Source organism: Oncorhynchus clarkii, chromosome 12, assembly GCF_045791955.1.
Source record: "Oncorhynchus clarkii lewisi isolate Uvic-CL-2024 chromosome 12, UVic_Ocla_1.0, whole genome shotgun sequence".
NCBI lineage: Eukaryota > Metazoa > Chordata > Actinopteri > Salmoniformes > Salmonidae > Oncorhynchus > Oncorhynchus clarkii.
In genome coordinates this window covers 9113829-9137025 of record NC_092158.1, presented here as the reverse complement: position 1 = coordinate 9137025, position 23197 = coordinate 9113829, and the positions used below count along the sequence as shown (strand labels likewise).

The window sequence follows — 23197 nt, the reverse complement described above, 5'->3', positions numbered from 1 at the left end:
GTCATCATGTTGTCATCATGTTGTCTTCATGTTGTCATCATGTTGTCACCATGTTGTCACCATGTTGTCATCATGTTGTCACCATGTTGTCACCATGTTGTCATCATGTTGTCATCATGTTGTCACGATGTTGTCTTCATGTTGTCTTCATGTTGTCATCATGTTGTCACCATGTTGTCTTCATGTTGTCATCATGTTGTCTTCATGTTGTTATCATGTTGTCTTCATGTTGTCATCATGTTGTCATCATGTTGTCTTCATGTTGTCACCATGTTGTCATCATGTTGTCATCATGTTGTCTTCATGTTGTCATCATGTTGTCATCATGTTGTCATCATGTTGTCATCATGTTGTCTTCATGTTGTTATCATGTTGTCTTCATGTTGTCATCATGTTGTCATCATGTTGTCATGCCCTGACCTTAGTTATCTTTGTTTTCTTTATTATTTGGTTAGGTCAGGGTGTGACAAGGGTGGTGTGTTTGGTTTTTTGAATTGTCTAGGGGTTTATATATGTCTAGGGGTTTATATATGTCTAGGGGTTTTCTAGTCTAGGGGTTTATATATGTCTAGGGGTTTATATATGTCTAGGGGTTTATATATGTCTAGGGGTTTATATATGTCTAGGGGTTTATATATGTCTAGGGGTTTTCTAGTCTAGTGGTTTATATATGTCTAGGGGTTTTCTAGTCTAGGGGTTTATATATGTCTAGGGGTTTATATATGTCTAGTGGTTTATATGTGTCTAGGGGTTTATATATGTCTAGGGGTTTATATATGTCTAGGGGTTTATATATGTCTAGGGGTTTATATATGTCTAGGGGTTTTCTAGTCTAGTGGTTTATATACATACGTCTAGGGGTTTTCTAGTCTAGGGGTTTATATATGTCTAAAGGTTTATATATGTCTAGGGGTTTATATATGTCTAGGGGGTTTATATATGTCTAGGGGTTTATATATGTCTAGGGGTTTATATATGTCTAGGGGTTTATATATGTCTAGGGGTTTATATATGTCTAGGGGTTTATATATGTCTAGGGGTTTTCTAGTCTAGTGGTTTATATATGTCTAGGGGTTTTCTAGTCTAGGGGTTTATATATGTCTAGGGGGTTTATATATGTCTAAGGGTTTATATATGTCTAGGGGTTTATATATGTCTAGGGGTTTATATATGTCTAGGGGTTTATATATGTCTAGGGGTTTATATATGTCTAGGGGTTTATATATGTCTAGTGTTTATATGTGTCTAGGGGTTTATATATACGTCTAGGGGTTTATATATGTCTAGGGGTTTATATATGTCTAGGGGTTTTCTAGTCTAGGGGTTTATATATGTCTAGTGTTTATATGTGTCTAAGGGGTTTTCTAGTCTAGGGGTTTATATGTGTCTAGGGGTTTATATATGTCTGGGGGTTTTCTAGTCTAGGGGTTTATATGTCTATGGTTGCCTAGATTGGTTCTCAATCAGAGGCAGCTGTTTATCGTTGTCTCTGATTGGGGACCATATTTAGGTAGCCATATTCCTTGGGTATTTTGTGGGTTGGTGTCTATGTAAAGTTGCCTGTGTCAGCACCAGTGTTTATAGCGTCAGGGTCGTTTTGTTAGTTTGTTTCAGTGGTCTTCCTTTAACAAAGAGGAAATTATTCTCATCACGCTGCGCCTTGGTCTCCTCGTTACAACGAACGTGACGCATGTTGAGAGAAGAAGTGTCTTGTGACCAACCAAACCACAGCCTTAATGTCACACCCTGACCATAGTTTGCTTTGTATGTTTCTATGTTTTGTTTGGTCAGGGTGTGATCTGAGTGGGTATTCTATGTTGTGTGTCTAGTTTGTCTGTTTCTGTGTTTGGCCTGATATGGTTCTCAATCAGAGGCAGGTGTTAGTAATTGTCTCTGATTGGGAACCATATTTAGGTAGCCTGTTTGGTGTTGGGGTTTGTTGGGCGATTGTTCCTGTCTTTGTTTGTTAAACCGAAAACAGCCCTATCTGGTGTTTCACGTTTCTTGTTTTTGTATATTGTTCTATTTTCATCTTTATTAAAGATGTATCTAAATAACCATGCTGCGTTTTGGTCCGCCTCTCCTTCAACAGAAGAATCCCGTTACACTTAAGTTCTACAGTATTCTCTATTCTTCTGTGTCTCCTCATAGAAAAAGATATAGGAACACTGGAATGGACATGGGGTAACCTAGTAACAGCCATCTTTTAGGGTTCATGACCTAGCCTCGTCTTTTAATAGGATCTCTATACATTTAGTTGGCGTACCTATTCTGTCTACAACATGACTTTTAGGTTCCCCATTTGTGACATTTCTTGCTGCCTTTTTAAAATACTTTATAGTTGAGGGCCAGGCCAGGACTTATTCTTGACTTGACCAGGAACCGCTCTGGGCTCTAACTATAGTTTATTGAAAAAGAGAAAAGCACTGTTGTCCTGCTCCTCCCTGACACAGGCCCTCAACACTCTATCTTCCCAGAGAAACACAGGTCAGTATCCTGGGGAGGTCTAATCCACTGCCAACAGAATATATCTGCCTGTGTGAGCGTGGGTTTGATTAAGTCCCACTGTTATTCTAACACACCCGCTCCCCTCCCTGCCGAACTTTCCCACCAGTCTTTCACTGTTCTATATAAAAAAAATATATATATATATACAAAAGCAAGGGGAACTAAGGAAAGGGGTGGCAGGTAGCCTAGTGGTTAGAGTGTAGAGGTGGCAGGGTAGACTAGTGGTTAGAGTGTAGAGGAGGCAGGTAGCCTAGTGGTTAGAGTGTAGAGGCGGCAGGTAGACTAGTGGTTAGAGTGTAGAGGCGGCAGGTAGTCTAGTGGTTAGAGTGTAGAGGCGGCAGGGTAGCCTAGTGGTTAGAGTGTAGAGGCGGCAGGTAGTCTAGTGGTTAGAGTGTAGAGGCGGCAGGTAGCCTAGTGGTTAGAGTGTAGAGGCGGCAGGTAGTCTAGTGGTTAGAGTGTAGAGGCGGCAGGTAGTCTAGTGGTTAGAGTGTAGAGGCGGCAGGGTAGCCTAGTGGTTAGAGTGTAGAGGCGGCAGGTAGTCTAGTGGTTAGAGTGTTGAGGCGGCAGGTAGCCTAGTGGTTAGAGTGTAGAGGCGGCAGGTAGCCTAGTGGTTAGAGTGTAGAGGCGGCAGGTAGCCTAGTGGTTAGAGTGTAGAGGCGGCAGGTAGCCTAGTGGTTAGAGTGTAGAGGCGGCAGGTAGCCTAGTGGTTAGAGTGTAGAGGCGGCAGGTAGCCTAGTGGTTAGAGTGTAGAGGCGGCAGGTAGCCTAGTGGTTAGAGTGTAGAGGCGGCAGGTAGCCTAGTGGTTAGAGTGTAGAGGCAGCAGGTAGCCTAGTGGTTAGAGTGTAGAGGCGGCAGGTAGTCTAGTGGGTAGAGTGTAGAGGCAGCAGGTAGTCTAGTGGTTAGAGTGTAGAGGCGGCAGGGTAGCCTAGTGGTTAGAGTGTAGAGGCGGCAGGTAGTCTAGTGGTTAGAGTGTAGAGGCGGCAGGTAGCCTAGTGGTTAGAGTGTAGAGGCGGCAGGTAGCCTAGTGGTTAGAGTGTAGAGGTGGCAGGTAGCCTAGTGGTTTGAGTGTAGAGGTGGCAGGTAGCCTAGTGGTTAGAGTGTAGAGGCGGCAGGTAGTCTAGTGGGTAGAGTGTAGAGGCGGCAGGTAGTCTAGTGGGTAGAGTGTAGAGGCAGCAGGTAGTCTAGTGGTTAGAGTGTAGAGGCGGCAGGGTAGCCTAGTGGTTAGAGTGTAGAGGCGGCAGGTAGTCTAGTGGTTAGAGTGTAGAGGCGGCAGGTAGCCTAGTGGTTAGAGTGTAGAGGCGGCAGGTAGCCTAGTGGTTAGAGTGTAGAGGTGGCAGGTAGCCTAGTGGTTTGAGTGTAGAGGTGGCAGGTAGCCTAGTGGTTAGAGTGTAGAGGCGGCAGGTAGTCTAGTGGTTAGAGTGTAGAGGCGGCAGGTAGCCTAGTGGTTAGAGTGTAGAGGCGGCAGGGTAGCCTAGTGGTTAGAGTGTAGAGGCGGCAGGTAGTCTAGTGGTTAGAGTGTTGAGGCGGCAGGTAGTCTAGTGGTTAGAGTGTTGAGGCGGCAGGTAGTCTAGTGGTTAGAGTGTTGAGGCGGCAGGTAGTCTAGTGGTTAGAGTGTAGAGGCGGCAGGTAGTCTAGTGGTTAGAGTGTAGAGGCGGCAGGGTAGCCTAGTGGTTAGAGTGTTGAGGTGGCAGGTAGCCTAGTGGTTAGAGTGTAGAGGCGGCAGGGTAGCCTAGTGGTTAGAGTGTAGAGGCGGCAGGGTAGCCTAGTGGTTAGAGTGTAGAGGCGGCAGGTAGTCTAGTGGTTAGAGTGTAGAGGCGGCAGGTAGTCTAGTGGTTAGAGTGTAGAGGCGGCAGGGTAGCCTAGTGGTTAGAGTGTTGAGGTGGCAGGTAGCCTAGTGGTTAGAGTGTAGAGGCGGCAGGGTAGCCTAGTGGTTAGAGTGTAGAGGCGGCAGGGTAGCCTAGTGGTTAGAGTGTAGAGGCGGCAGGGTAGCCTAGTGGTTAGAGTGTAGAGGCGGCAGGGTAGACTAGTGGTTAGAGTGTAGAGGCGGCAGGGTAGTCTAGTGGTTAGAGTGTAGAGGCGGCAGGTAGCCTAGTAGTTAGAGTGTAGGACCAGTAACCGAAAGGTTGCTAGATCGAATCCCCGAGCTGACAAGGTATAAATCTGTCGTTCTGCCCCCTGAACAAGGCAGTTAACCCACTGTTACTAGGCTGTAATTGTAAATAATAATGTGTTCTTAACTGACTTGCCTGGTTACATAAAGGTTACATAAATAAGGGAAGAAACATGGTCGTGGTCTTACCTTCTGTTTGTATTCGCAGACGATGAGGCCGATGAACACCGGCAGCAGGATGGCCCCCAGACCAACCAGGACGAGAGGGGCGTTGGACACCAGCATCACCATCAGCAACAGTTTGTGGAGCTTCGCCGCCGACACGTCGTCGATCACTACCGTCTGAACAAAACACTTAATGCGATTAACGCTCGGATTTAAATGAACATTTTCTGAATTGAAATGTCATATTCTACAAAAGTTGTATATTTTTGTGGAGTCAAATGAAATGGTGATTATCTCACCTCATTGATAAACATGACAGGGAAGATAGTCTCGTTCAGGGGTTTGGTTTTCCTGTGAAGGAAAATAGATTGTAAGAAAATCATTAAACAATGGAAGGAAATAATATAGATATCATAAAGATTATGAGCTTTATTATTGCTACTTGAACTTGGGTGTTGGTTGTGAGACGGAAATAATTAAACAAAAGAAGGAAATCATTCAGAAACAGAAACTATATGTCTTTAGCTAGCTGGACTTGAGTGGTGGTTGTGAGATGGAAATCATTCAGAAACGGAAACTATATGTCTTTAGCTAGCTGAACTTGAGTGGTGGTTGTGAGACGGAAATAATTAAACAAAAGATGGAAATCATTCAGAAACAGAAACTATATGTCTTTAGCTAGCTGAACTTGAGTGGTGGTTGTGAGATGGAAATCATTCAGAAACAATAGACTGTATGTACTCACGGAAAGCCACCGATTCTGTTGATGAGGATGTTGATCTGAGCTCTCTTACTGGCCCGGATAGGAACACCAGTGGTCTGGAAGTGTAGAACAACACAGGCACAGTTTTGATGAGCCATGTGAACTGCAGGTGTAACGCTCAATGTACTGGATATTTGATTCATGTCTAGGTTAAACATCAATAACTATAACCTGGTAATGTCTAGGTTAAACATCTATAACTATAACCTGGTAATGTCTAGGTTAAACATCTATAACTATAACCTGGTAATGTCTAGGTTAAACATAAATAATTATAACCTGGTAATGTCTAGGTTAAACATCAATAATTATAACCTGGTAATTGTAATTATAATCCTTCGCAGTTGGTGCAATTCCCAATTACACAAATGTAACACTATTGGAATATTAAAGTGGATGATCTATTGGACTGCCGGAGAAGTGAACACTACAGGGTTGTGTACCGGGTTCAGGTCCAGGTAGGTCTGGTGATGCTCTCTGACAGGATCCAGTCCTTCAATGGCGTTAGAGTACTTCTCATCTCCCAGGTAGAAATGAGGAAAGGACATCACGACTGGAGCACCTGGAGAGACAGGGAGGAGAAGTGAATGTGACTGGAACTCTGTGAAGACGGGGGAAGACGAGAGGCTAAGGGATTTGAACTCTGTTCAAAGCTAAGAGAGGAAGAAATGGAATGTGATTGGATGATCTTGTTTGCAAAATATGAGCTGAGTATGTCAAATGTGAACGGGCAGAAACAGAAAGGAACAACCCCTTGAGGATTAGCTAATACTACAAGAACACACCGGTGACTCCTGGGTAGTTCTCAGCAAATGGTAGAACACTATAATCACAGCAGTGTTGATTCACTAGAGGTACTCACAGCAGTGTTGATTCACTAGAGGTACTCACAGCAGTGTTGATTCACTAGAGGTACTCACAGCAGTGTTGATTCACTAGAGGTACTCACAGCAGTGTTGATTCACTAGAGGTACTCACAGCAGTGTTGATTCACTAGAGGTACTCACAGCAGTGTTGATTCACTAGAGGTACTCACAGCAGTGTTGCTTCATTAGAGGTACCCACAGCAGTGTTGATTCACTAGAGGTACTCACAGCAGTGTTGATTCACTAGAGGTACTCACAGCAGTGTTGATTCACTAGAGGTACTCACAGCAGTGTTGATTCACTAGAGGTACCCACAGCAGTGTTGATTCACTAGAGGTACTCACAGCAGTGTTGATTCACTAGAGGTACTCACAGCAGTGTTGATTCACTAGAGGTACTCACAGCAGTGTTGCTTCACTAGAGGTACCCACAGCAGTGTTGATTCACTAGAGGTACTCACAGCAGTGTTGATTCACTAGAGGTACTCACAGCAGTGTTGACTCACTAGAGGTACCCACAGCAGTGTTGATTCACTAGAGGTACCCACAACAGTGTGGCTTCACTAGAGGTACCCACAGCAGTGTTGATTCACTAGAGGTACTCACAGCAGTGTTGATTCACTAGAGGTACCCACAGCAGTGTTGATTCACTAGAGGTACCCACAACAGTGTGGCTTCACTAGAGGTACCCACAGCAGTGTTGGTTCACTAGAGGTACCCACAGCAGTGTTGATTCAACAATGATCCAGGGTTTTACCAGCCCTGGCAGCACAATCAATATGCTGATAGAATTTAGGGAGTCTTGTTTTCAGATTAGCCTTGTTAAAATCCCCAGCTACAATGAATGCATCCTCAGGATATGTGGTTTCCAGTTTACATAGAGTCAAATAAAGTTTGTTCAGGGCCGTCAATATGTCTGCTTGGGGGGGAATATATGCGGCTATGATTATAATCGAAGATAATTCTCTTGGTAGATAATGCAGTCAGCATTTGATTGTGAGGAATTATAAGTCAGGTGAACAGAAGGACTTGAGTTCCTGTATGTTGTTATGATCACACCACGTCTCGTTAATCATAAGGCATACCCCCCCGCCTCTTCTTACCAGAAAGATGCATGTTTCTGTCGGCGCGATGTGTGAAGAAAGCAGCTGGCTGTACCGACTCCGATAGTGTGTCTCGAGTGAGCCATGTTTCCGTGAAGCAAAGAACGTTATAGTCTCTGATATCTCTCTGGAATGCTACCCTTGCTCGGATTTCATCAACCTTGTTGTCAAGAGACTGGATATTGGCAAGTAGTATGCTAGGGAGTGGTGCGCGATGTGCCCATCTCCGAAGCCTGACCAGAAGACCGCTTTGTTTGCCCCTTTTACGACGTCGTTGTTTTGGTTCGCCAGCTGGGATCCATTCCGTTGTCCTGGGTGGAAGGCAGAACACAGGATCCGCTTCGGGAAAGTCATATTCTTGGTCGTAAAGATGGTGAGTTGACGTTGCTCTTATATCCAGTAGTTCCTCTCGATTGTATGTAATGAAACCTAAGATTACCTGGGGTACCAATGTAAGAAATAACACGTAAAAAAACAAAATACTACATAGTTTCCTAGGAACGCGAAGCGAGGCGGCCATCTCTGTCGGCGCCGGCAGTAATAATCCCTCTCCCCTCAGAAGACAGCTAGTCCCTCTGTCCTCAGAGGACAGCTAGTCCCTCTGTCCTCAGAGGACAGCTAGTCCCTCTGTCCTCAGAGGACAGCTAGTCCCTCTGCTCTCAGAGGACAGCTAGTCCCTCTGCCCTCAGAGGACAGCTAGTCCCTCTGCCCTCAGAGGACAGCTAGTCCCTCTGCCCTCAGAGGACAGCTAGTCCCTCTGCCCTCAGAGGACAGCTAGTCCCTCTGCCCTCAGAGGCCCGCTAGTCCCTCTCCCCTCAGAGGCCCGCTAGTCCCTCTCCCCTCAGAGGACCGCTAGTCCCTCTACCCTCAGAGGACCGCTAGTCCCTCTCCCCTCAGAGGACCGCTAGTCCCTCTCCCCTCAGGGGACAGCTAGTTCCTCTAGTCTACTTTCCCTCCAATGAGTCCACTGTGTGGTACTATAGGGCTGCCTCCCAAATGGCACACTATTCCCTATATAGTGCACTACTTTAGACCAGAGCCCTATGGAACCCTATTCCCTATATAGTGCAGTACTTTAGACCAGACCCCCCTCACTTCCCCTGTCCTTGCCCGGTGATCATGATATGAACTAAACACAAGTAGGGGAAAGCTGACAGACTTGGTGGACAGACCTGGGTTCAAATACGGTTTGAAATCGTTCAAATACTTGACCGTTCGCTCTAGCTTGCCTGATCAGCAATTGAGACTATTCTATTGGTCCCATTAAAGAGATACTTCGGGATTTTGCCAACGAGGCCCATTATCTACTTACCCAGAGTCAGATGAAATTGTAGATACCCTTTTCATGTCTCTGAAGGAAGTTGCTAGCAAATTCCATAGACTTCCAGTCAGTGCTCTAACGCTAGTTAGCATTGACTCGCAAAACTACCTTCAACTTCCTTTATTTATTTTTATTTTTTACCTTTATTTAACCAGGCATGTCAGTTAAAAACAAATTCTTATTTTTAATGACGGCCTAGGAACAGTGGGTTAACTGCCTTGTTCACGGGCAGAACGACAGATTTTTCCCTTGTCAGCTCGGGGATTTGAACTTGCAACCTTTCGGTTACTAGTCCAACGCTCCAACCACTAGGCTATGCTGCCGCTCCTTCAAATTCCATGCAGTGACATAAAAATTGTAACCACGAGTTCATCTGACTCTGGAGAAGTAGATCAAATCTGAGGTATCCCTTTAAGCCAGGCAAGCTCAATCAAGCTCAGATAAAGTATTTAGAAATGTTTGAACCCAGGCCTGATGGTGAACGGACGCCGATCCACACACGGCTCAATTAAAGGATATGCTCTCTTAAACGTGGATGAGTGAGTGAGTGTGTTTGTTTCCTTTGGCATGTTAACCTTGGCAACGCACTAATGCATCCAGTCAATCACCTGCGAGACACTTACTGGGCAGACATAACCGTGGACACGAGGCCTGTGTCTGACACCCTAGTCCCTACATAGTGCACTACTATTGGCTCTGATCTAAAGTAATGCATTATATAGGGAATAGGGTTCCATTGGGCTCTGGTCTAAAGTAGTGCATCCTAGGAGATTAGAAGGGCTAACTGCTCCTTCCCGAACCACAGTCAGGTGACAGGGCTTACCGCCGTCCCGCCCAGCAACCAGCCTACTCAGTTAGTGGGTCAGGCCTGGTCAGGTGGTTTTGGGGGGGTAGAGTCAGAGGGGAGCTGAATCACGTGTGTGTGTGTGTGTGTGTGTGTGTGTGTGTGTGTGTGTGTGTGTGTGTGTGTGTGTTCTGGGGTTTGGGAGGACAACAGAAGACATTGGGGGAGATATGAGTGAGATTGTAATGTTACATCATATTTATACGTATGAAATATTAAACCAATCCATTTATTGATCATATTTAAATTTGTCTCCTGAACTGACCTGGAGTAAAATGAAAAGGCCCTACTACACCTGGAGGAGAGGAGAGGAGAGGAGAGGAGAGGAGGACCCTACTACACCTGGAGGAGAGGAGAGGAGAGGGGGGAAGAGGAGAGGAGAGGAGAGGAGGACCCTACTACACCTGGAGGAGAGGAGAGGAGAGGAGAGGAGAGGAGAGGAGGACCCTACTACACCTGGAGGAGAGGAGAGAGGAGGAGGTAGACCCTATGGCTCAGAACAGGGCAGCACGGCTGGTTCAGAACAGGGCAGCACGGCTGGCTCAGAACAGGGCAGCACGGCTGGCTCAGAACAGGGCAGCACGGCTGGTTCAGAACAGGGCACCACGGCTGGCTCAGAACAGGGCAGCACGGCTGGCTCAGAACAGGGCAGCACGGCTGGCTCAGAACAGGGCACCACGGCTGGCTCAGAACAGGGCAGCACGGCTGGCTCAGAACAGGGCAGCACGGCTGGCTCAGAACAGGGCAGCACGGCTGGTTCAGAACAGGGCAGCACGGCTGGTTCAGAACAGGGCAGCACGGCTGGTTCAGAACAGGGCAGCACGGCTGGCTCAGAACAGGGCAGCACGGCTGGCTCAGAACAGGGCAGCACGGCTGGCTCAGAACAGGGCAGCACGGCTGGCTCAGAACAGGGCAGCACGGCTGGTTCAGAACAGGGCAGCACTGCTGGTTCAGAACAGGGCAGCACGGCTGGCCCTCGGATGTACACAGACAGCTAACATTAATAATATGCATGTCAACGTCTCCTGGCTCAAAGTGGAGGAGAGATTAACTTCATCACTACTTGTATTTATGAGAGGTATTAACATGTTGAATACGCCGAGCTGTCTTGTCTAAACTACTGGCACACAGCTCAGACACCAATGCATACCCCACAAGACATGCCACAAGAGGTCTCTTCCCAGTCCCCAAGTCCAGAACAGACTGTGGGAAGCATACAGTACTACATAGAGCCATGACTACATGGAACTCTATTCCACAGTACTACACAGAGCCATGACTACATGGAACTCTATTCCACAGTACTACATAGAGCCATGACTACATGGAACTCTATTCCACAGTACTACACAGAGCCATGACTACATGGAACTCTATTCCACAGTACTACATAGAGCCATGACTACATGGAACTCTATTCCACAGTACTACATAGAGCCATGACTACATGGAACTCTATTCCACAGTACTACACAGAGCCATGACTACATACATGGAACTCTATTCCACAGTACTACATAGAGCCATGACTACATGGAACTCTATTCCACAGTACTACATAGAGCCATGACTACATGGAACTCTATTCCACAGTACTACACAGAGCCATGACTACATGGAACTCTATTCCACAGTACTACATAGAGCCATGACTACATGGAACTCTATTCCACAGTACTACACAGAGCCATGACTACATGGAACTCTATTCCACAGTACTACATAGAGCCATGACTACATGGAACTCTATTCCACAGTACTACATAGAGCCATGACTACATGGAACTCTATTCCACAGTACTACATAGAGCCATGACTACATACATGGAACTCTATTCCACAGTACTACATAGAGCCATGACTACATGGAACTCTATTCCACAGTACTACATAGAGCCATGACTACATGGAACTCTATTCCACAGTACTACATAGAGCCATGACTACATGGAACTCTATTCCACAGTACTACATAGAGCCATGACTACATGGAACTCTATTCCACAGTACTACATAGAGCCATGACTACATGGAACTCTATTCCACAGTACTACACAGAGCCATGACTACATGGAACTCTATTCCACAGTACTACATAGAGCCATGACTACATGGAACTCTATTCCACAGTACTACACAGAGCCATGACTACATACATGGAACTCTATTTCCACATCAAGTGACTGATGCAGCAGTCAAATTTGATTTAAAAAAACAGATAAAAAAAAACCTTATGGAACAGTGGGGACTGTGAAGCAACACCAACATTGGCACACACACACACACACACACACACACACACACACACACACACACACACACACACACACACACACACACACACACACACACAGATTTAGCACTGTAGATATGTGGTAGTGGTGGAGTAGGGGCCTGAGGGCAAACAGTGTGTTGTGAAATCTGTGAATGTATTGTAACGTTTTTAAACTGTATAAACTGCCTTTATTTTGATGGACCCCAGGAAGAGTAGCTGCTGCTTTGTCAGGAACTAAGGGGATCCATAATAAATACAAATACACCTGGAGGAGAGGAGAGGAGAGGAGGAGGTAGACCCTACTACCCCTGGAGGAGAGGAGAGGAGGAGGTAGACCCTACTACCCCTGGAGGAGAGGAGAGGAGGAGGTAGACCCTACTACCCCTGGAGGAGAGGAGAGGAGGAGGTAGACCTTACTACCCCTGGAGGAGAGGAGAGGAGGAGGTAGACCTTACTACCCCTGGAGGAGAGGAGCGAGGAGGAGGTAGACCTTACTACCCCTGGATGAGAGGAGAGAGGAGGAGGTAGACCTTACTACCCCTGGAGGAGAGGAGAGAGGAGGAGGTAGACCTTACTACCCCTGGAGGAGAGGAGGATGTAGACCCTACTACACCTGGAGGAGAGGAGAGAGGAGGAGGTAGACCCTACTACCCCTGGAGGAGAGGGGAGAGGAGGTAGACCCTACTACACTTGGAGGAGAGGAGAGAGGAGGAGGTAGACCCTAATACCCCTGGAGGAGAGGAGAGAGGAGGTATACCCTACTACACCTGGAGGAGAGGAGAGAGGAGGTAGACCCTACTACACCTGGAGGAGAGGAGAGAGGAGGAGGTAGACCCTACTACACCTGGAGGAGAGGAGAGAGGAGGAGGTAGACCCTACTACCCCTGGAGGGGAGGAGAGAGGAGGTAGACCCTACTACCCCTGGAGGGGAGGAGAGAGGAGGAGGTAGACCCTACTACACCTGGAGGAGAGGAGAGAGGAGGAGGTAGACCCTACTACCCCTGGAGGAGAGGAGAGAGGAGGAGGTAGACCCTACTACACCTGGAGGTAGGCAGTTAGATAGGGGTGTAGTGGAGGTGCACCTACCTTTTCGGCATACGCTGACTTTGAGCAAGCCGGTGCCCAGGCACTCTTTGGGGGAGACACAGAATCCTTCGTTGGCTGGGTTCTCCTCCTTGCTTGCCAGGACATCACGAGGAGGGGTGAAACGATACGCTGGGAGCCCCTTCACCTTCACATCTTTCTCAAACTCCATGAAGATGGACCTGAGGATAACAACAAACAATCAATTAAATAATCCACCAACCTACCAATTAACCAAACCATGATGTTACTGTCTGAAAAGAAACAAAGAACGGAGAAATATTACAGTTTTTAGATTCATATTTCACATACTTCACATACTTCACATACTTCACATACTTCACATACTTTATACAGTTCCTACTTCTTTGCATTTCAATTCAGGAAGGACACTGAAATTCTGAATGGAACTGACCCAAACCCTGCTGGTACCTCCAGTTGATCATTATGTCATTTCACAACGCAGAATCTCCTAATCTCACAACCCAGAATCTCCTAATCTCACAACCCAGAATCTCATAATCTCACAACCCAGAATCCCCTATTCTCACAACCCAGAATCTCCTATTCTCACAACCCAGAATCCCCTATTCTCACAACCCAGAATCCCCTGTTCTCACAACCCGGAATCCCCTATTCTCACAACCCAGAATCCCCTATTCTCACAACCCAGAATCCCCTAATCTCACAACCCAGAATCCCCTATTCTCACAACCCAGAATCCCCTGTTCTCACAACCCAGAATCCCCTAATCTCACCACCCAGAATCCCCTAATCTCACCACCCACCATCTCAAATTGTGCACTAGCTAGCTATTTAAGTAAATTGACATATGTTTACACCTTTTTCATGAGATTAACATTCCCCCAGTGGAACATAGTGCATCAATTTTGGAAGTTAAGTGAAATTGCAAAAAGGAATTGACACCAAAACTGGTACCTCCAGTTGACTTGCCCCTTGGATCATTGCCAAAGGTCTTTCTGCCGATGTGCATCAGCTCTTCTGTAATACTCAAAACAATGTATGTATAAACAACGTATGTATAAACAATGTGTGTATAAACAATGTGTGTATAAAGGTTGTTGGACATGAATAATGACTGGAACAACAACTTCCTATTTTAAATATGATACAAAGAACAGGAAGTGGGCTGGGAGCCGTGGGCTGGGAGCCGTGGGCTGCTTCCCAAAGGTCAAATAGTGCACTATGTAGGAAATAGGATACCATTTTGGATGTAACCAGTGGAAGGTGGGATGTCCCCTTCGGCTACAATAACACAGATGACCAGTCGTTCGGTCACTGCTACTTATGTGTGTGTAAGAAGGTGAAAGGTTTTTTTCCAAACATTCATTGGATGTTTTGACGAGTTAAACCTGTTGCTCCTGATGAAAATGGCAGATGCACATGCCAATCTAGCAGATTATTTCCGCCTGTCCTGAACAAAGCGGGGAGGAAGTTCGCAAGTAGTCACCATGTCCCTGTTTTTTTAGGTCAAGGTTCCCAGCTAAAATAGACCGACCCCCCCCCACCCACATACTCCACCAATCAACAACAAGGGGAGAGTCTCATATATTTAGGTGAAAAGTCATATAGAGATACAAAGAGGTTAATTGGGTGTGTCAAAATACACTCAGGGATGGTAGATGGTAAATACAGATCAAAAATACCATAAAGATCAATGTAGCAAAATAATATTAATTAAATAATATATTGAATTAAAATACACGTATTTTGTATTTTAAAATACAAAAAATACATTTGTAAGTAGCTGGCCCAACAGCGTTCTCAGTAACAGTTACAAAAACATTTGACTTGCTGTGACTGTGATATGTTGTTGTTTAACACCTTAGTTGATGCAAGTCACTCTGGATAAGAATGTCTACTAAATTAACAAAATAGTAGATGTGAAATGGAACATGACAAATGAACTGCAAAGAACCCTGGGTATTGTTTCGGGGCGGAGCTCACTAGAATAATACTCATCCTACAAATTTATATTAGACCATAGTGAGGTAAAGTTTAGCTGGACGGGGGCCGTAGGGAGGTAAAGCTAGCTGGACGAGGGCTGTAGGGAGGTAAAGCTAGCTGGACGAGGGCCCGTAGGGAGGTAATGCTAGCTGGACGAGGGCTGTAAGGGAGGTAATGCTAACTGGACGAGGGCTGTAGGGAGGTAAAGCTAGCTGGACGAGGGCCGTAGGGAGGTAATGCTAGCTGGACGAGGGCCGTAGGGAGGTAATGCTTAGCTGGACGAGGGCCGTAGGGAGGTAAAGCTAGCTGGACGAGGGCCCGTAGGGAGGTAATGCTAGCTGGACGAGGGCCCGTAGGGAGGTAATGCTAGCTGGATGAGGGCCGTATGGAGGTAAAGCTAGCTGGATGAGGGCCGTATGGAGGTAAAGCTAGCTGGATGAGGGCCGTAGGGAGGTAATGCTAGCTGAACGAGGGCCGTAGGGAGGTAATGCTAGCTGAACGAGGGCCGTAGGGAGATAATGCTAGCTGAACGAGGGCTGTAGGGAGGTAAAGCTAGCTGGACGAGGGCCGTAGGGAGGTAATGCTAGCTGGACGAGGGCCATAGGTAGGTAAAGTTTAGCTGGACGAGGGCCATAGGTAGGTAAAGTTTAGCTGGACGAGGGCCGTAGGGAGGTAAAGCTAGCTGGATGAGGGCCATAGGTAGGTAATGCTAGATGGACGAGGGCCGTAGGGAGGTAATGCTAGCCTTTACGAGGGCCATAGGTAGGTAAAGTTTAGCTTGACGAGGGCCGTAGGGAGGTAAAGCTAGCTGGACGAAGGCCAAAGGGAGGTAAAGATAGCTGTAGCAGTGTGCAAGTTACCAGGATGTTATGATGATAACCATCTCACAAGATCCCTGTCATGTGAGACACATTATTCCCCTGACACTAATAAAATATTACTTCCCCTTATGCTGAGGCGAGGTTGTAGGGGCCCAGAATAACCCGCTACCTCATCAGCACTCACATCCTAACTATGTGAAAGGTCAGAAGAACACAGGCCATTTGCTCAATATGAAACGTCGCTGTTCTAGAGATCCTTTTAACACAGCGAAACTGTACTGAACAGTAAACTTAAAAGTGGTTCATTTGTTTTCAGTGGCCTTTGGTATACAGTTGTTTTGGGGTCAATAACATTTCAATGAATGAAGTATGTATAAGCTTTTGATTGTTTTTATTCAACCGGGAAATTTGAATTTATCCAAATCCTAACGTTTAAGGAAAGCATCTGTTCTTGTTCAGACATAATCTGAATTGTGTACTGTTCCTGCAGAGGTAAGTGGTGAAGACTCGTTCCCTCTTGAACAGCAGGAGATGGAAGGCACTGGTTAATCTGCTCTGATGTCCCACTAACCTTATCAGCACTCACATCCTCCTAACCAGCTGAAAAGTCAACCATGAGAAGAGGTCTATCAGGCCATTGGACTGAGAGACAACATTCTCGTGGGATCCTTCTACCACAGGGAGACTGTGTGTCGTGGAAGTTCCAGTGACCTATGATATTATTTAGCAGGGTTTGGGGGGAGGCAATACTACTTCATTATATAAAAGCAATATTTCCTGTATTGACTTGAATTGAAATGGAATCGACTCCCAAAAACCTCCTGTTTTAAAAGGGTGCGTTTTAGTGACCTTTCACATAGTGTTTTCATCTTTTTCGTTCTGACATGATGCGTACTCAGTTTTCTGCGCTGTAGCCTACCTGCACAGGTCAGGACTGAAGATGTACAGTCTCTCCGTCTTGGACAACAGGGGGTGGAAAGCACTGCCGTCTGTGCCGTTGATCATGTTACTCTGCTCAGACGTCCACAGGCTCAGTTTACTGAAACACAATATTTATTTCTAAATGTTACTCAATTAAAGGAAGAATCTAATGCCGTCTAAGCCCCGTCTAGCCCCATGTTTGATTGTTTAGGTTTATGTGACTTATCCAACAATGTATTCAATCAAATCAAATGTTACTGGTCACATACACATATTTAGCAGATGTTATAGCGGGTGTAGTGAAATGCTTGTGTTCCTAGCTCCAACAGTGCAGTAATATCTAACAATTCACAACAATACATACAAATATAAAAGTAAAAGAATGAAATATAATAAATATATAAATATTAAGACGAACAATGTCGGAGTTACATTGACTAAAATACAGTAGAATAGAATACAGTATATACATATGAGATGAGTAATGCAGCATGTAAACATTATTAAAGTGACTAGTGTTCCATTATTATAGTGGCCAGTTAGTCTATGTATAGAGGGCAGCATCCTCTGAGTAGCTGGGTGGTAGTCGGCTAGCGATGGCTATTGAACAGTCTGATGGCTATTGAACAGTCTGATGGCTATTGAACAGTCTGATGGCTATTGAACAGTCTGATGGCTATTGAACAGTCTGATGGCTATTGAACAGTCCGATGGCTATTGAACAGTCTGATGGCTATGGAACAGTCTGATGGCTATGGAACAGTCTGATGGCCATTGAACAGTCTGATGGCCATTGAACAGTCTGATGGCCATTGAACAGTCTGATGGTCATTGAACAGTCTGAAGGTCATTGAACAGTCTGATGGCTATTGAACAGTCTGATGGCTATTGAACAGTCTGATGGCTATTGAACAGTCTGATGGCTATTGAACAGTCCGATGGCTATTGAACAGTCTGATGGCTATTGAACAGTCTGATGGCTATTGAACAGTCTGATGGCTATTGAACAGTCTGATGGCTATTGAACAGTCCGATGGCTATTGAACAGTCTGATGGCTATTGAACAGTCTGATGGCCATTGAACAGTCTGATGGCCATTGAACAGTCTGATGGCCATTGAACAGTCTGATGGTCATTGAACAGTCTGAAGGTCATTGAACAGTCTGATGGCTATTGAACAGTCTGATGGCTATTGAACAGTCTGATGGCTATTGAACAGTCTGATGGCTATTGAACAGTCTGATGGCTATTGAACAGTCTGATGGCTATTGAACAGTCAGTCTTTATGGCTATTGAACAGTCAGTCTGATGGCTATTGAACAGTCAGTCTGGTGGCTATTGAACAGTCTGATGGCCATTGAACAGTCTGATGGCTATTGAACAGTCTGATGGCTATTGAACAGTCTGATGGCTATTGAACAGTCTGATGGCTATTGAACAGTCTGAAGTCTATTGAACAGTCTGAAGTCTATTGAACAGTCTGAAGTCTATTGAACAGTCTGATGGCTATTGAACAGTCAGTCTGATGGCTATTGAACAGTCAGTCTGATGGCTATTGAACAGTCAGTCTGATGGCTATTGAACAGTCAGTCTGATGGCCATTGAACAGTCTGATGGCTATTGAACAGTCTGATGGCTATTGAACAGTCTGATGGCTATTGAACAGTCAGTCTGATGGCTATTGAACAGTCAGTCTGATGGCTATTGAACAGTCAGTCTGATGGCTATTGAACAGTCTGATGGCCATTGAACAGTCTGATGGCTATTGAACAGTCTGATGGCTATTGAACAGTCTGATGGCTATTGAACAGTCTGAAGGCTATTGAACAGTCTGATGGCTATTGAACAGTCTGATGGCTATTGAACAGTCTGATGGCCTTGAGATAGAATGTTAATACGCGTTTGTGCTTTACCTTGTTAGTTTTTTAAAACTCTGTAATAGAACCTAACGGTCAACTAGGGAAAGCTTGAACCAAGTTTATTCACCCAATGGGTCAGACAGCTGAACAGACAAAGACATGTTTCCACCAGCACAACTATATATACCCCACTTTAGGTGTGGTATATATAGGCAGGATGTTAAGTGATGTGAACTATTCCTTCTCTCTTAATGTGACCTGACCTGACCTGACCTCGTGCCTCATTCCTCACTACTCCACAGCTCTCCACCATTATCGGTGGCCGCAACCATGTGACCTGACCTGACCTCGTGCCTCACTACTCCACAGCTCTCCACCATTATCGGTGGCCGCAACCATGTGACCTGACCTGACCTCGTGCCTCACTACTCCACAGCTCTCCACCATTATCGGTGGCCGCAACCATGTGACCTGACCTGACCTCGTGCCTCACTACTCTACAGCTCTCCACCATTATCGGTGGCCGCAACCATGTGACCTGACCTGACCTCGTGCCTCACTACTCCACAGCTCTCCACCATTATCGGTGGCCGCAACCATGTGACCTGACCTGACCTCGTGCCTCACTACTCCACAGCTCTCCACCATTATCGGTGGCCGCAACCATGTGACCTGACCTGACCTCGTGCCTCACTACTCTACAGCTCTCCACCATTATCGGTGACCGCAACCATGTGACCTGACCTGACCTCGTGCCTCACTACTCTACAGCTCTCCACCATTATCGGTGGCCGCAACCATGTGACCTGACCTGACCTCGTGCCTCATTCCTCACTACTCCACAGCTCTCCACCATTATCGGTGGCCGCAACCATGTGACCTGACCTGACCTCGTGCCTCACTACTCCACAGCTCTCCACCATTATCAGTGACCGCAACCATGTGACCTGACCTGACCTGACCTCTTGCCTCACTACTCCACAGCTCTCCACCATTATGAGTGGCCGCAACCATGTGAATGCTTTTCCTTTACTCAGTACATTCCCTTGGTTCATATCCAACCTGAATTGACCTCACGATATACAAACATCCTACAGATAGTCTGGTTTCTACACCAGAAGTTAATCGCTGTGTTCCCTTTTCCTTTCCATACGATACCCGATGTCTAACAATAACATGTTCCGACAGAACGTAAAAGTTCTGCATTCCCTTCTCTCTCTCTCTCCCTCCATACCATGAACAAGGATATTTCACATTTCAAGTTTAGAAGTCTGAAGCCAACAATCTAATCAAAGGCGAGGTATGGAAAAGATGCTGCCTGCGTAGATACTGACACTCTAGCAGGACGTGAGAAGATAGCTAACGAGGAGTTCTCATTGAGTCTTTTCTAACGGGGGCCAAATATCAGAATGTGGCAGTCACATGGCTCTGTGTTCTGGCTAGGGGCCTCTGGGGAGTCTCTCTCTCTCTCTCTCTGGTGCTGCAGACTCCTGGTCCACATTCCAAATGGAACCCAATTTCCTATACAGGGCACTACTTTGAACCAGGGCCAATAGGGGGCTCCGGTCAAAAGTAGTGCACTACATAGAGAATAGGGTGCCATTTGGGATGCAAGCCCTGTCCTCTGTTACTCTCTCGCAGTATGTAGAAGGTCTTAGGAAACCGGTGGACTGTTCCGTTCCAGTCTTTTACACAAGAGAGTTACTCAATCATGGGTTTCTCATCATCAAATACAAGTGTTAATCTAGGGTGTGTTCTGGTGTGCAGGTACAGTATGTAATGTAGCAGACAGTTAGTGCTGTGTTGTAACCTGCACATCCTCTATCTTTTGGAGTCACTTCCTTAAGAGGATCCAGCTCTCCACTTTTTTTAAAAGAATGATCTGTGAGTGAGCATCACGTTGTCTATTATCTAAGTTACAACACAGAAACGTGTGTGTCATCGTGGGCCAATATATTTCGGTACCTTTCTCCTTTAAACGTGGCTACCCTGCCGTAGTTCATGAAGTCCTCCTCCCCGGTATGATAAACAAATTCACCATCATTGCTTCCATTTTTCTGCAGAGTGGGAAAAGAATGGAAATCCTTTTAAAGCGCATATTTTATTTTCTCAAATTATTATTTAATCACCACACAGGACTTTAGGTGGCCATGGCAACCCCCAGCAGACACAACAGGTTGCAGTGACCATTGACAATATATCATGTTCTGTAAGTCCAACAACTCCTTTTTATTTGACCTTTATTTAACCAGGCAAGTCAGTTAAGAACAGATTCTTATTTTCAATGACGGCCTAGGAACAGTGGGTTAACTGTCTGTTCAGGGGCAGAACGACAGATTTGTACCTTGTCAGTTTGGGTGTTTGAACTTGCAACCTTCCGGTTACTGGTCCAACGCTCTAACCACTAGGCTACCCTGCCGCCCCAAGGCTACAGTAGGTGAAAACTTAACCAAAAACTTATTTACAGACCTTAGTGAGGAACTGAGTAGGTCAAATTCTTCATTTTGTATTGACTCCGTGGACACCTACCTTGTACATGAGGCCAAAGTACTCGTCGATCTCTGGGTTCATGGGATGGATGCGGGACAGCAGAGGGTCCTTGAAGCCCCACAGCAGCTCGTTGACGGAGCGCGTCATGAACATGCCGACATGAAGTGAATTCATCCAGATAGATACCATCGAACTCTTCCAAAAACTATCCTTCACCTTGTTCATCACCGCCTGAGGGAGGGAGAGGGGGAGGGAGATTTGAACCTGAAAACCCTGTTTACTCAGCACAACGTGAAAACACTGAAAACCCGGTTACTCACCACAGCTGGGATATTGATGGTTGTGATCATGTCATTATCAGGATCACCTACAGAGCGCTCTGGCAGGAACACAAATGTCTTGGGTTGGTAGGCAGACACTCTGGTCCCATTATCTACAAACGTCACATTTTCTTTGGGCCTGTACTCCCTGGAACAGAGCAGACAAGAGCAGACAAGGGGAAAGTCAGTCTCTACGAACGTCACACATTCTTTGGGCCTGTACTCCCTGGAACAGAGCAGACAAGGGGAAAGTCAGTCTCTACAAACGTCACACATTCTTTGGGCCTGTACTCCCTGGAACAGAGCAGACAAGAGCAGACAAGGGGAAAGTCAGTCTCTACGAACGTCACACATTCTTTGGGCCTGTACTCCCTGGAACAGAGCAGACAAGAGCAGACAAGGGGAAAGTCAGTCTCTACGAACGTCACACATTCTTTGGGCCTGTACTCCCTGGAACAGAGCAGACAAGGGGAAAGTCAGTCTCTACAAACGTCACACATTCTTTGGGCCTGTACTCCCTGGAACAGAGCAGACAAGAGCAGACAAGGGGAAAGTCAGTCTCTACGAACGTCACACATTCTTTGGGCCTGTACTCCCTGGAACAGAGCAGACAAGGGGAAAGTCAGTCTCTACGAACGTCACACATTCTTTGGGCCTGTACAACTTGACAAAGCAACTGCCAAATTTACCCAACATCCACTTTTTGCAATATAATGCATACTTATTTCAACATATTCCATCACAAATCGAATAAACCAGACTAGGTAATTAGGTTAGGTCAAGAACCCAGATTATCCTGACCAGGTAATTAGGTTAGGTTAAGAAGACAGATTATCCTGACCAGGTAATTAGGTTAGGTTAAGAACCCAGATTATCCTGACTAGGTAATTAGGTTAGGTTAAGAACCCAGATTATCCTGACCAGGTAATTAGGTTAGGTTAAGAACCCAGATTATCCTGACTAGGTAATTAGGTTAGGTTAAGAACCCAGATTATCCTGACCAGGTAATTAGGTTAGGTTAAGAACCCAGATTATCCAGACTAGGTAATTAGGTTAGGTTAAGAACCCAGATTATCCTGACCAGGTAATTAGGTTAGGTTAAGAAGCCAGATTATCCTGACTAGGTAATTAGGTTAGGTTAAGAACCCAGATTATCCTGACCAGGTAATTAGGTTAGGTCAAGAACCCAGATTATCCAGACTAGGTAATTAGGTTTGGTTAAGAACCCAGATTATGCAGACTAGGTAATTAGGTTAGGTCAAGAAGACAGATTATCCTGACTAGGTAATTAGGTTAGGTTAAGAAGCCAGATTATCCTGACTAGGTAATTAGGTTAGGTTAAGAAGCCAGATTATCCAGACTAGGTAATTAGGTTAGGTTAAGAAGTCAGATTATCCTGACCAGGTAATTAGGTTAGGTTAAGAACCCAGATTATCCAGACTAGGTAATTAGGTTAGGTTAAGAAGCCAGATTATCCAGACTAGGTAATTAGGTTAGGTCAAGAAGCCAGATTATCCTGACTAGGTAATTAGGTTAGGTTAAGAAGCCAGATTATCCAGACTAGGTAATTAGGTTAGGTTAAGAAGTCAGATTATCCTGACAAGGTAATTAGGTTAGGTTAAGAACCCAGATTATCCTGACTAGGTAATTAGGTTAGGTTAAGAACCCAGATTATCCTGACCAGGTAATTAGGTTAGGTCAAGAACCCAGATTATCCAGACTAGGTAATTAGGTTTGGTTAAGAACCCAGATTATCCAGACTAGGTAATTAGGTTAGGTCA

At 45.7% G+C, this 23197-nt stretch overlaps 1 protein-coding gene and 1 long non-coding RNA gene across 8 annotated transcripts in view; one reads left to right on the top strand and one right to left on the bottom strand.

Annotated features, from left to right (window-relative positions):
* LOC139422682 (lysosome membrane protein 2-like) overlaps nt 1-23197 on the bottom strand; it is a 55956-nt gene that overhangs the window by 6430 nt on the left and 26329 nt on the right. For all 7 annotated transcript variants that reach the window (XR_011635743.1, XR_011635745.1, XR_011635742.1 and 4 more), the window contains 9 exons: nt 21417-21564; nt 21136-21327; nt 20572-20663; nt 16746-16865; nt 13041-13219; nt 5990-6108; nt 5529-5602; nt 5083-5134; nt 4808-4960 (listed from right to left, as the gene is read on the bottom strand). Coding sequence is in view for 2 of the 7 variants with exons in the window: in XM_071173882.1 (XP_071029983.1) it covers nt 4808-4960; nt 5083-5134; nt 5529-5602; nt 5990-6108; nt 13041-13219; nt 16746-16865; nt 20572-20663; nt 21136-21327; nt 21417-21564 (1129 nt within the window). In the remaining 5 variants the exon portion in view is untranslated. The remainder of the gene's footprint in view (nt 1-4807; nt 4961-5082; nt 5135-5528; nt 5603-5989; nt 6109-13040; nt 13220-16745; nt 16866-20571; nt 20664-21135; nt 21328-21416; nt 21565-23197) is intronic.
* Nucleotides 14907-15717, top strand: LOC139422683 (uncharacterized). The gene is made up of 3 exons (XR_011635747.1): nt 14907-15081; nt 15334-15613; nt 15646-15717. It is a non-coding gene; the product is annotated as an uncharacterized lncRNA (long non-coding RNA).